We start from the raw sequence: 14,760 nt of genomic DNA, 5'->3' as shown, positions 1-14,760 counted from the left end.
GTGCACAAACTGAAGTGATTAATGAATTGCAAAATCGAAAAGAATTCGGACGGTCTCCACATTCATGAAGGTGAAATGGAACTCCATAGACCAGCTTTTTGCAGCTCTGAGTGTATGCTAAATATTGTGCCAAAGAAAAGTGTCAGGAAACTAGAAGCGCAGCAAAAAGTATCAAGATTTCAAGGTTGCATCCAAAATTAAATTTTAAAAAAAAAAAAGTCAGTGTCGGAAAAGGGCCAATATTCTGGCACCAATATTTCTTGAATAAGGAGCAATGAGGCAAAAAAATGGCAAAAAACACAAAAGAAAAATCATGGGAAGGTCAAAAATAAAAGCCCCCTAGTTAGTTTCCTCCTAATTCAAATAAGTGAAGACCATGGAAAAGGAACCCAATGTGTGCATGTGACACATAATGCAATTATGTGGCATAAGAGAAAATTATGGAGAACAAGAAATATATTTAGTAATTACGTTACTTTAATCCGTGAAGCCACTCCAGGTATCCTTAGTACACCTTCTGTTTCCAGTCCTCCCTTCTCTATTTGATCAATCAGCTACAAAAAAGAAAATCATTAAAAGTATGAGATTTTTTTCACAAAGCTGTTTGTTGGGTTTTGTATGCGATTATATATATATAAAAAAAAAAGAACTCACCTTAATACTAGCATTATACCAGCAGATAATAAAGACATTAATACTTGTATTATAATGAGATTACTGAGAAAGTAGAGCAGCCAAGAATGTGCAGGTTATCCAGTAATTCATTTTCTTTTGACATTTGTCTTTAGGAACACCCGGAAACCTACATTATCTGAGACACATTTAACTATGGTAACTAGTTTGAATTCAATTAAGTGGCCATCAAAGGGGTCTTGTCATTGAATAATGAATTCAATTCTCCAAAGTGAGCAAGCAGAATTTACCGAGGTGATACAATCCTATCATACTTCTATGTATTTTTGAATTCTGCATTCTGGCATTCTGAATTTTGGCATTCTGTAACATTATAAAAGTGGATCAGTGCCTCTTAAAATATAGAAATCATGTGAGTACTAATGGTCTCCCATCAGGCAACCTGATGTTAGATGTCCTTTAAAAGGAAATCTACTCAAACTATAGTCTATCAAACTCAAGCATGATAAACCAGGGACACTTACTCAAAGATCCGGGCACTGTGACTGTATAAATCTTTGTATATTTGTTATCCATAGCTTTGTCCCTCCAAAATCAACTTTAATACTATGCTAATGAGCCAGAGGGCTCTTGTTACCAAGCTGTTATATTGTGCAAGGGCATGTCTCCCCCTACCCTTTCTGCTCCCCTTTTTTGCTTTGTTTAATGTATACATTTTCAGTTGTTAAAGGGGTATTCCCATCTGGGCATTTAATTCATTTGTTATGTGATAAAAATTTCTTCAATTGGATGTTACTAAAAAAATGTTCCTGTGTGAAGATAATTTCTCATAAATGTCGCCATGTTGTCCCTAAGAAACGAGATAGCTTCCTCGGATACGACAATCTTGCACTTTGGCAGTCGTGGCCAGGCATGCACTACCAAGTCCTGCCTAACCACCTGGCTGCAGCGTTTATGACCACAGGACGGCTGTGGGACCTGCATTAACTCCCAGACATTTCATTTACAAAAGCTATCTGTTTCTTTGTGCACTCAATCCATCAGAGGTAGTCGTATCCAAGGACACAGTCTTGTTTCTAAGGGACCAAATGACTACATTTATGAAAAATATCAGTGTCTAAAAGTCTCACCAATGGCATCCTCAAACAGCTATTGCTGGGAATCTGTTGTTATTGCTGCCAGGGTACTTCCAGAAGTCCCTTCGACTGCCACAAATGAATACCTATTAGGAGGTGCCAGTGCTACATCCGAATAGGCATTGTGTGTAATAATGAAAAATGTGCACAGTTTAAAACATAGAAAACAAGGCTAGTATTGAAGGCCATCTGTCCAGAGAAAGGGTTAATTGTTGTTTTATGTACTTTTATGTACTTCAAATACAGTGTGGGATCCCAAAAATAATAATGAATGGGGTGGATATTGTTAAAACTTTACATTTAATAAATATCCCTAAACAAAAGCCACAAGATCTGTAAAAAAAAATAAAATTGTGATGAAATAGTTGAAAGTTGAATGTGAAAGCCAGTCTATAGAAATAATGAATTTGCCGCATTTTAAAGTGACTATGCACTGTCCTATGTTCATTTGGTGCAATGGAAAGTAGCAAAACAGCATTTGTACCACAACAGTACTAAAACAACGCCAAACAGTCTTGATGGTAGACTCTCTTCACAATGTTTAAAAGGAACTGGTCATCAGAGACCCTTTTTTCGCATTGCCCATATCCCAACAGACGTCAATCATCATATTCCCCAACAGTTTTTATCAAATTTCTGCCACCATCTTTATCTTGTACCTTGGGCGTAGTTTCAGCAAGTAGCAGGTTTGATTGCATTCTGTGAAGTGTGAAGCGCCCATTAAAAAAAAAAAAAAAACTCCCATGCACTTCTGCGCCCTCCTCTTCTTCCTGTACTCGCTAACCGCAGCAAGCAAAACTCACAGTTGCATAGTCAGCACCTTCTGCACAGCCCAGATAGAGTAGAGGCGGCTGAACCATCATCACTGTTATCTGAAGTATGTAAATGTGCTTGGTTTACAATCCCTCATCCTGGTGGTAGATGCCCTTTAAACAATGAGATCGCAGTCTACCATCAAGACTGTATTCCCTGTATGTTTTCCTGTGGGGTAGTTTGGCAAGACGAAGACAAAACCAGCTAAGCCCAGCCAAGTTTGGACAGAACCTACATCAAATCTGCAAAAAGCATATAATGTGATCTAATGTACGGTAATTGGTATTTATGAAAGGCAATATTGTGTATTACCTAAAGAACACCATACACAGCATTGTGGAGGCAGGATTATTCTTTGAGGTTGCTTTTCTCTAGCTGAAAATGGGGGTTTAGTCAAAGTGGAAGGAATTATTAACAGTTTCAAAGATTAGTCAAAGCTGAAGATGATGAGAAATGTTACCTTTCTAACCATAATGAACCAAAGCATACTTCCACAAAAAAAAGAGAAGAAGATCAAGGTTTCAGAATGGCCTAGCCTTTGCACAGACTAGAACCCAACTGAAAATCTATGGCTTAACACATAGAGGGCTGTGTACAAGAGATATACTCTTGCAATCCTTAATTTTTATTTTTCCATCCTAAATATTTAAGTTTGTATTTCAATTTAAGGTCTACTAATATATGCGATACTTTGCCCTGGTTGTCATCAGGCCTGTAGATCATTTGTTAGCCACAACCTGAACCAAATAACCAGTACCTTTATTTATTTAGATACATTTATCTCCACATTACTTCCCTTATTTACTTACTAACATGGAGTGAAAAAACATACATTTTGAAAGATCAGTGGGACTTTTGTTCCTGGAACTTTCCTCTGATCTTGCTCCAGTAAAACTGACAATGGTACTTGGAAAACTCCTGATTCTAAGAGAAAAAAATATGTTTACGTTTCCATGAGCCACCATATACAGAAGCAAGCAAATATATTTGTAGGCTGAGAAACAAAGAAATCTAAATATACAAATCAATTATAAATGGTCCATCTTTATAATCTTTGATAAAATCTCTATTATAAAATGTTAAAAAACATATCTGGCCATGGGGGTTTAACATAACAAAAAAGAGCTTATACTTACATTTGTCTCCCGCCAATACCGTACCTCTGTTTGTATACAGAGGCAGGTAACACCAACCCTAGCACTGCCACACGTCAGACACAGAATTAGATTAAATGCTGTGACCTGAAAGTTTTTGGATCAAAGTGCCTGCCTCTGTAAACAAACAGAGACACGGCACTGATGGGAGACAGTGAAGGACAACGGAGGCGCCGGCAAAGGTAGGTATAAGCTCTTTTTGGTTTAAACCCGGGCAACCTCTTTAAGGCGACAGTACTCCTAGAATTTGTAAAATTAGATTTAAATGTAATAGTAAATAGCATACTGTAAGTTAGGTGGATCAATAGGAAATCTGATTTTTTATTTATTTTTTTTTTGCCCACTAGCTGGCACATGCTTTTCTGGTTTTCTAATCACTGGGAAAAAAAAAAAAAAAAAAAAGATAGTGGGCAGTGCCATTCACTGTTTCTTTTCCAAGTCATAGTTCGCACGAGTATCACAAAACAGCTTGTCACCTGTTCTCACATGGACAGTTAAAAATGAAGCAGAGGTGGTGCTCTACTAGTGAACCATAGCACACTGTAGAAATTGTGCTTAAAAGAAGATTAAAGCGGCACTCACCATAAAAACTTCTTCTTAAGTACACATCCTAGGACAAATGAGGAGCGGCCAGCAACAAGCGGTTTTGCACACTGCTAATTTTTAAGTTGTGTATCTTTCATGCACAATTTCCACACCGCTTAAAATGTATTCTTTATATATTTACCTTTAACTTTTACTTTGGCAGCTCGCTGAAGTTTTAGTTCTGTGCCCAGCACATCGTATAAGGCGGTAAGCTCAATAAGTGCTAGAGAGGTCACTTTCTTCATATCCTGAGGAGCCAAATCACCAATCTTTGTAATACCAGTCTTGTCTTGAGGAAGTCTGTAGTTCTGTAACAAATCAAGTTGCAAAGGTTTAGTTAACCCCTTAACGCCCTGGCCCTTTTCTGTTTTTTCATTTCCATTTTTCATTCTCCACTTCAAAAATCTATAACTTTTTTATTTTTACATTTACAGAGCTGTCTGAGGGCTTGTTTTATGCGTAACAAATTGCACTTCATAGTGATGTTATTGAATATTCCATGTCGTGTACTGGGAAGCGGGAAAAAAAATCCTAAATGCAGTGAAAATGGGAAAAAAATGCATTTCCACCGTTTTCTTGTGGGCTTGGATTATACAGCGCCCCAAATGACATGTCTACTTTATTCTATGGATCGGTACGATCACGGGGATACCAAATTTGTATAGGATTTATAATGTTTTCATTCATTTACAAAAATTAAAACCTCATATACAAAATTTTTTTTTTAATTTTGCCATCTTTTGGCACTAATAATTTTCTCATACTTTGGTGTACCGAGCTGTGTGTTATTTTGTGCGACTTTTGATGATGTTTTTAATGCTACCATTTTTAGCACTGTAAGTCCTTTTGATTACTTTTTATAGATTTTTTTTATATTTTTCAAAATGACAAAAAAGTGCCATTTTCGACTTTGGGCGCTATTTTCCGTTACGGCGTTAAACGCAGTGAAAAAACGTTATTATATTTTGAGGAATTTTTGGATGCGGCAATACATAATGTGTTTATGATTTTTACTGTTTATTTATATTTATATCAGTTCTAGGGAAAGGGAGTGATTTGAATTTTTATGTTTTTTTATTATGTATACATTTTTTTTAACCTTTTTTTATTTTTACTATTTTTCAGACTCCCTAGGGTACTTTAACCCTAGGTTGTTTGATCGATCCTACCATATACTTCCATAGTACAGTATGGCAGTATGTGGGGATTTTCCACCTCATTCATTAAAATGTGCAAATTGCACATTGTAATGAATCGGTTAAAACGAGATAGCCACGTGTCTTTGGAAGATGACGTCATGGGGAGCGACGATCGTCATCTTTTTGAAGCTGCCGGCAGCTTTGCTAGCACCGATTGGGGGTGTTACCTGTAAGTCTTTGCTGCAATAAGCTATTACAGCGCGCATCAGTAAGGGGTTAATAGGGGGCTGTTCACTTTTTTTTGCTTACACCTGAAAAACACATTTTTTACACGGAATAGCTGGGGTCACACAAGGACTCTTGGGTGCAGGGAACTCATTTGTTTCATCTGACTATTTCATCACAACATAATGGTCTTTGTATATGTACCCCATTATCTGTAGAGCTTGTGTGGAAAATGTAGGCACTAAAAAAACTAAGATTTATTCATATTAGCACACGGAGTACACACAGTTTGTTTGCTGCCGGCAGAGAAGGTTGCCACTGTTTTGCCTGGGATTACAGTAACAGCAAACTGGATGAGAAATTGAGAAAACTAAGTGGCAAATATGTTTTTTTTTTTTCAATTTCCATATAAGGAACCACATATTTGTAAGAAAATGCTTCCAATTAAAAACACTCAACCCTTTTATTATAGGGAAATAGACCAAGAATATTAAAATAGTTTATTAAACTCAGAATGGAGGAGACGGTTCTAGCACCATCTTTCACTGGCAGGTTGTAGGGGCTACTCACTGGTAACAAAGAGTCATCTTCCTTCTCATTCCGGACGGCAGTGAATTCTCGGAGATTTGAAGCTTGTTCAGCAAATGAAATTTCCAGATTGATGTCAGTTTCAGGAACAGGAATATCAACGTTCACAGCTCCCTCTGTATTTTCACCTAATATCCCTAGATATACAGAATAGAGTAACAATAAGTTCCTAGATATATAGAAAGATTATACAAATTTTCTTACCTTATCTTTAACTATGTTCAAATTGCTAAATTACAAGCCCCTGGAAGTTTGTGTGTGAAAATACTAGTCAAAAATACCAACCCCCAGAGAAAATAAAGGGTTACTGCCCCCTTGGCAAATATAAGTTGGACGGGCACCTAATTCATGTCTGAAGGTGGGGGTAATCTGACTATTGCGCATGCAGGTCGTAGTACAAGGCAAAAGTAACTGGAAAAACATTATATAGCTAAATAGAAGTATTTTACTTCCAGATTACAACATGTACATCATCACTCTACTTTTATAGGATAAGGGTACATAAACATCTTCTGTGAGAAATATTCAGTCTTCCATTGTAATGCTTTGCATATCCCGAGGGAGTTAGACTTGTGGTTTGCTCAGCATGCTTCATGGAACCTCCCATGGATTTTACACTGGGGAATGTTTTCATTTCTACAAAATATTTCAGTCTGCTAAACAAACAGCACAGTCACAGCAAATATCACATGTAACAGAGAATAGAATTACTATGTTCAGGTTACAGATCCGCTGTGCACACAATTCTCCAGGTATTAGTACCAGAAAGGGAAAACACAAAAATGACTAAATAAGGGAAATGATAGCGGTCCCACATTGTGTAGTAGATATGTGCAACTATACAAATTACACAAAGAAAGATGCAGCTATAACAGGGCTAGCGTATCAGGCACCACAAAATAGTAATATGAGGGTACTCTGGGGAAATATGTGAAATATACACATTACCTATAAAAATTATCCAAAGTCATATGCAAATGAACTGAGAAGTTTCATATTTTGCCTGAGATGAGTCAATTTTACAGACTGGAGCAAGGCCCTATGTTTGGTTCTATGGTACCTAAAAATACTTTTGGTGTCAGATTAAAGCCCGAAATATTCTCTAAAGAACTGGATATACAGGGAGTGAAACAAATGACAGGAACTGATTCTTTATCTGTAGCTCAAATTTACGTTGTTACAACTTTACAGTTCTGTAGCTCACAGAACCACTAGCCTGATGCAATCTGAAAGATGACATTCTCATTTGCATTTGACATTAGAGGAGATTTATTTTTATAAGAAGATAAAAGATGGAATTCTAGTAAAAAACATTTCATACCCTACAGTCAGGGTGTATAATTTTATTGTATCCATGCTTATGTAAAAGGTGTTCCCACTGCAATGCTATTGTAGCTCTGGTGCAATAGATAGTGTAACTTATTTTTGATGTATAATGTAAGTAAGCACCATCCATCTCATACCATCAGCTTTTTCATGTAGTTCTTCACTTGCTGCTTCACCTTTCTCTGTGGACCCAAATCCATTCAAGTCTTCAACCTATAATATGCATGAGTTTGATTACACATTATTTTTTCCCATTTTATAAAACATAAAATGACTGTTTTAAAAAGCAGTATTTCTCATAACATAACCAGACACTGTTAAAATGCTATACAGGCAGTCCCCTACTTAAGAACACTCGACTTGCTTACGACCCCTAGGTACAAACGGGCCACTGGATATTTCTACTTTATTGTACTTTAGTCCTAGGCTACAATAAACAGCTATAGCAGTCATCGAAGGTGTCTGTAATGAAGCTTTATTGTTAATCCTGGTTCTTATGACAACCCAACATTTTTAAAATATAATTGTCACAGAGACCAAAAAAAGTTATGGCTGGGATTACAATGATAAAATATACAGTTCCGACTTACATACAAATTCAACTTAAGAACAAACCTACAGACCCTATCTTGTATGTAACCCGGGGACTGCCTGTAATTAGAACATGGATGCATTAGACTTTTGAACAGTCTTAGTTAAGTGATAGGACCACCTATACAAATCCATACAAAATTCACAATTGATCTCAACTTTTGCCCAAGCAGTTTATGATATTAAAGGGATTGTCCACTTTCAGCAAATACGGTAATTGATATTGTTATACAAGTTATACAATTTTCCAAAATTCTAACACTATCAATCCCTCACAAATTTCTAGATATCTGTCTTTCAACAGGAATTTTCATTGTTTACTTTCTATGGATAAAAAAACCCCCATCCATAGTCATGCGATGTCACAGAGGTGCATAGCTCAATATAGCACACTGCTCTGTGTCACCTGTGTGGCATCATTTGACCATGGACCAGTTTTTATCCACTGGAAGTGAACAAGGGCTGTTGAATGACAGCAAGTGGATATCCATGTCAAACAGTGAAAATTGATACAGCAAGTATATTGCAAAATAATAAAAGATAATTTGTAAAAATCTGTAATAGTATTCAGTATTCAGCAATAATAATAATAATATCAATTTACTAAAAGCGCACAACCCCTTTGATTGAAGTCAAAAGCAAAACAGTGATATAACTTTTAAGAGTTAACATTTAGTTCCAGTAAATCCTAATATCTGCAGTACACTCGAATAAGCCACTTCAGGTGAATGACCCATTTAAACATCATATTTTAAGTTGTCTTGCGCCCGTGTCATACGTGTCAGTGTGTTGCCTGCCATCCTAAGGACAGGTCATTCAGATCATTAACATATTAGTCAGGGGAAAACCATTTAAATTAAGAGAGAGTTTTAATTAAACCAGTATTCTCAAAACTTGGTATGTTGCTCTGAAATGTCATACATTTTGTACACGATCACAGATGTATACTAGCTATCGCTTCTTACACTGATAATATCTTACCTACATACCATAATAGGGAATGTGAAGGTAAATATTGCTTAAAGCACTGCATTGCTAGGAATTCTTTACAGCTATGGAGATCTAAGTTCAGCCGATTGTACATACTTTGTCCTTTGAGCTTGCTGGTTCCTTGAACACATCACGGACATCAGGGATCTGGTGGGGTTTGTTTTTTTTCCTCAAGGTCTGAGTGACAGTATCGATTCGTTTCTGGACAGCTGCTGACTGCGTCTTTGTTAGCGTGGATAGGAACACCATGCTGTCCTGGGAGTCTGCCGTGCTCTCTCCAAATAAATTGGACAGCCCGGCCTCTTTGAGCCATTCCTCTTCCAACTCACCCTCTATAAAATCAACATTCGCAAAAGTAGTCAATAGCTAACACACAAACCCATGAAATTATGTAAATATCTATAGCTACATTAAAAGTACAAAACCTGGAAGGAACCGTTGTGGAATATTGAATATCACAATAGATATTTTAACAATACAATAAAAATACAAAAAAAAAAAAATTAAAAATACAAAATTTTCAAACCATCTCCATATTATTAATTTAGTCAGTACCAAGTACAAGAAATATGTGCTAAAACGATGCCTTGGCATGCTAACAATATAGTTTTTTTAAATGTCTCCCTGAAATTGGCCACAAATTTCATGGTCACTTTCTTTACTATTACCAGCCATGTTGCAGGTCTAAGCAACACCTGCAAATTGCTTCAATTACATGATTGGAATTTTAATGATGAAAATTATATGCGCCCATTCAAATTGCTGTGTGCCTGATAATCTATATAACAGTGTATTCATTCCAATGTATCTTCTACGTGTGAGATTTTTACACAGATTTTTATAAATGACCTATGAGCAAGCAGGCCTTTGTAACAAGTCTTCCCTATCTCGATCTAGATCTAAGATAAATAGATTAGGATGATAAGGTCTCACCATCAGGCTCTTTAACCACAACATGCTGCTCCTCTTGCGTGTTTTCACTGCTCTTTTTAATGTTTTCCACTTCTGTCCAGTAATCATCGAGTGACAGCTCATCTAAGGAGTCTTGTGATCCTGATCTGTTGAAACTTACTTTATCTAGGGCACTGTTCCCATGGTTCATTGTATAATGCCCAGTTTTCCGACTGAAAAACACAATTGAAATATATTGAATACATACAAAATCGAGTTTAATCAATCACTCTCCATGACAGCACGTGGACTGCAGCAATGGGGAATCAGGGTGAGGAATGTTTTTTTTTCCTTATAAGAAGCATCTTCAGCTACTATAGGAATATATTTTTATCCTGTGAAAACCCGACTAATAGCAACACCTATATACTATGATAAGAAGGCTGCATTCGGTGTTTAACAAATATTCTCAATTATTCATTGAATTTGATTGTAAAAGGGTGCCACGAGGACTGAGAACCTATAAGGAGCCGTCGCAATTTGAGAACGACCCGATTTTTAAGAAAAGATGGGATGAAGCACATTTAGAACATTCACTAACCCTAATGAGATTGATCCTAAAAAGAAATGAAGAAGAGTATGAGAAGGTCACAGAAGAACTATGTAGGGCGAAGTTGGAACTAAGGAAGAGACTGACGTCTCAGCAATTAGAGAACTTCTTCAAAGGATTAGAGAAACGCTTGGTCCCAGTACAGATTGACATAAAAGACAGAAAGAGAGATAAGTTCCTAAGGGACAAACAGGACTTCGAAAATGATAAGATCTTCTCCTGGAAACCACAAAAGAACTCCAAGAGGAGGCTACAGTTTCATAACAAGAAGAACCAAAAATCACAAAGGAGAGATTACTGGACCACCGACTCCGATTCAAGCGCATCAGAAGAGGCAACAGGAAAACAGGGGGGAAGAAGGGAGGAACCAACTGACGAGCAGGGAACTGCCCCTTTAGGAGAAGAACAAGGAGAGGCAGGAGAAGAAGAAAAAACTGGAAGAAGGAGAAGACAGAAGAGGAAATTCGTAACTTGGAGACACTAGGAAATGATGAAAACCTAGTTGTCAACCTTACCAATAAGACACTAGATAAGGACTGCATTTCTGCACTTAAGAAGGGGTTGGGTTTCTGCATTACCGAGCAATTCAATAAAGTAGATTTTGAGATCGATTTATTCAAAGGCCTAAGGAAGATGAACCTTAAAAAGTATTTCTCGCAAAAAAGGGTTAATGAAATTCAAAAGGATAAAGAAGACGCAGAGATCCCATTGGAGATAGGCCCCTTGGGGTTTTTTGTAACAGGGGAGCTCACCGACATAGAAAGAGAATGCATATTATTCTTGGCTAGTGAGGAGGAAAATAGGGCATTAGAGGATGTAGAGCCATTCAGAGGGGGTATGAAATCCAGATTCAACCCAACTATCCAGCAAGGCAGTGCGATAGACCTCTTTCGCAAGCAGGTTATGAAAGACGTAGAGTCCCTTATATATAGACAGGAGGGTTCGAACCTCACAAAAAAGGAAACATTAGCAATTAAAAAATTGAGAGACGATGAAGGGGTCGTAGTAAAACCTGCGGATAAAGGGGGAAACGTGGTGGTAATGGAAAGCGAGTACTATAAAAGGGAAGCATTGAGATTATTGGGTGACTCCAGAACATATAAAAAATTGTCAGGAGACCCCACACAAAAATATCATGAACAACTAAGGGTATTTTTGAGAACACAAGTACTGGAAGGGGTTCTTTCCAAAAAAATGGCCGAAAGGTTGCTGCCCCAATTTCCAAAAAAGCCAGACTGGTACTTTCTACCCAAAATACATAAAGATATTAATAATCCGCCGGGTCGCCCAATAGTCGCAGGAATAGGCTCGATTACCGAACCTCTATCGCAGTATATAGATTGGTTACTCAGACCGGTCTTGAAGGATATCCCCTCCTATTTAAAAGATACCAAGGATTTCTTGTCCGCACTCAGTAAACAGGAGTGGCAGGAGGGTTCATACCTCGCGTCCATAGATGTAGAAAGCCTCTATACACGTATTCCACACAAAGAAGGCATTTCAGCAATAAGGGAAATTACAAGTAAGGCTCAAAAGAGTGTGGGATATAGGGATTTTGTTTGCAATGCCCTTTATTACATACTGTCACATAACGCCTTCCGTTTTGATGATACGTGGTATGTACAAACGGACGGAACTGCCATGGGGACTCCTGTCTCCTGTACATATGCTAACATCTTCCTTGCGGTCTTTGAAAATGTTTATATCTACAATGAAAGAAACCCCTATATACGTTTTATCCAGATGTACAGGAGATTTGTGGACGACGTGTTCATTATTTGGAATGGAACAGAAGAGTTGTTTCATGAAATGGTGCAGTATCTTAACCAAACCAATAGAATGAACATGTCGTTCACATGCGCCATAAGTGGGCAGAGACTTGAATTCCTCGATGTACTAGTTGAAATAAAGAATAACCAGATACTAACGTCAGTCCATAGGAAAAAAACGGCCACCAATGCTCTCCTGCATTTCGGGAGTTACCATCCCAGACACGTAAAAGACGCCATCCCATATGGTCAGTTCCTAAGACTTAAACGCATAAACAACACCACTGAAGGTTTCGAATCACAAGCAAGGGAACTGAAGGAGAGATTGTTGAAAAGGGGGTACCCAGAAAAAACCTTGAATCAAGCATATGATAGGGTGAGGGATAAGGATCGGAAAGAACTCCTGATGACCAGAGATAGAACAAAGCAGAGAGAAAGGTTCACGTTCTCGTTTGATTTTTCCCCACTTGCAGATACAATTAAAAAAGCCATGAGAGACAACTGGCATCTGATAGAGAATGACAATGACCTCGCTGAGATATCACAAGGGGGACCCCTTATTAGCTTTCGGAGAGGCAGATCGATCAGATCTGAATTGGTGAATAGTGCCTTTTCTGCAAAAAGGAAAGGTAATTGGCTCGAAAATAACCTTGTAGGGAACTATAAATGCGGCCATTGCAAATGTTGCCCTTTCAATCTCAGTAGTAAAGAAGTATCCTTTGGTGGTTTGACAGTACACGTAAGAAGTTTTATTAACTGTAAAACGAGTTATGTAGTATACGTCCTGATTTGTAGTTGCCGCAGGTTCTATATCGGGAAGACCATAAGAAATTTATATTTGAGAATAAGAGAACACATGGGCTCTATTAGATCAGGACTAGGTGCCCCACGATTGATCCAACATATAAGGGAGGAACATGGAGGCGATGTAAACTCCATCAGGTTTGCAGGATTGGAAGTGGTTCCCCCCCCCAAAAAAGGAGGGGACAGACAACGACTATTATTACAGGCTGAGAGCAGATGGATCTTACGGGCTAACGCGATGGGCCCCATAGGATTGAACGAAAAAATAGACATGGGGGTATTCTTATAACCCTTAAACAATAGAATTACTCTCTGAGGATGTAGGATTTCACATAACAGGAGTCTGGGGAGTAAATTTTATGTGCATTATTAAGAGATTCAAAGATTTACACTGTGTGATATGTGAAATGTTATTATACTAGGTGTTGTACACCTATTTGTTTTTAATATGTGCCGTTAATTTTGGGTATTGCAATATTTCTGATTGCCTTTGGATGAATTACAGGCTATGCGTATGGCACACTTGAACTCACCTTACTGTGCGGGCTATATACCTCATTTTCATGTTTTGCATGGTGAGCTCACCAAGTCCCGGACCTCGCCATCACAACCCCCGAACTCCCACGATGTAGTGACGCCGTGCCCTGTTTCCAAGGAAACGGGTCACATGATCGTGGTAGAGAAGAAGGGGGAGGGAGACGAACGGTCCGGTCAGGTGACGTATACCACGTGGGGAATTCCGGAAGGGGCGTGGCCACAGCCCGTCTCGTGCGAGTAGGCTGAGCGCCCATTGGAACCCCTTTTGGGCTCGGAGAAAACGTCACTGTATGACAGGTGTAGCAACCTAAAACAGAGAGGTAAGCCCAGCTGCTTTGCAATTACTAGGCGGATCGCCTCTTTTGAGTTTAAGGTGCCATTGGCCTGAGAGGATGTGTTTGAATAGCATGACACGCCTCATCAGGGCGGAACCTCCATGCAGGATAGCATTTAAATTCCCACGGCTTTTAAACACTTCACATTTTGGGCCGGAAGAAGCGCAGGCAAGCGCGAAACGGCCGTTGCCCTCTTTTGGGTATTCAACCTCCACCCCCTCCCTTGCATTTATGTTTGTGAGTATGTTCACTTGATACAATAAAGAAGAATTTGGATTACATCTAAGATTTGGTGAGTGCCATCCTTATCTTTTTATCTTCATACCTTCAATTCATTGAATTTGTTCTTTGGACAATGTATAGAGAACTGTCCCATTTCTTTCATTGTTATCTTTTTTTACATTATTAAAAGAAAGTAGGAATACTAAAAGAAGGCTTGGTTGTAATTAAGTTTCCATCCTATCTTTCATTTCATGTGGCAAAAGGCAGCATGGTTCACTGATCTGTTAACTTATTCCTTTAGTACTTTGGTGACTTCAGAGAGGGTTCCTTTCATAATGTGTAAAGTGTTGAATTAAATCTACCATCAAAATCCATCATGGGACACTTACTCATAGATCCAGGGATTGTGACT

At 38.2% G+C, this 14,760-nt stretch overlaps 1 protein-coding gene across 3 annotated transcripts in view; it reads right to left on the bottom strand.

The window, feature by feature from the left end:
• ARHGAP18 (Rho GTPase activating protein 18) overlaps window positions 1–14,760 on the bottom strand; it is a 95,205-nt gene that overhangs the window by 21,856 nt on the left and 58,589 nt on the right. For all 3 annotated transcript variants that reach the window (XM_072141557.1, XM_072141555.1, XM_072141554.1), the window contains exons 2-8: window positions 10,114–10,304; window positions 9,277–9,512; window positions 7,737–7,812; window positions 6,256–6,410; window positions 4,464–4,629; window positions 3,415–3,506; window positions 477–554 (exon numbers count right to left, since the gene is read on the bottom strand). In XM_072141557.1, coding sequence (XP_071997658.1) covers window positions 477–554; window positions 3,415–3,506; window positions 4,464–4,629; window positions 6,256–6,410; window positions 7,737–7,812; window positions 9,277–9,512; window positions 10,114–10,304 — 994 coding nt within the window. The remainder of the gene's footprint in view (window positions 1–476; window positions 555–3,414; window positions 3,507–4,463; window positions 4,630–6,255; window positions 6,411–7,736; window positions 7,813–9,276; window positions 9,513–10,113; window positions 10,305–14,760) is intronic.

This window comes from Engystomops pustulosus, chromosome 3 (assembly GCF_040894005.1).
Source record: "Engystomops pustulosus chromosome 3, aEngPut4.maternal, whole genome shotgun sequence".
In the NCBI taxonomy this organism is placed as follows: Eukaryota; Metazoa; Chordata; class Amphibia; order Anura; family Leptodactylidae; genus Engystomops; species Engystomops pustulosus.
Note: the sequence above shows the minus strand (reverse complement) of the source record. Positions and strands in the feature narration are given on the sequence as shown.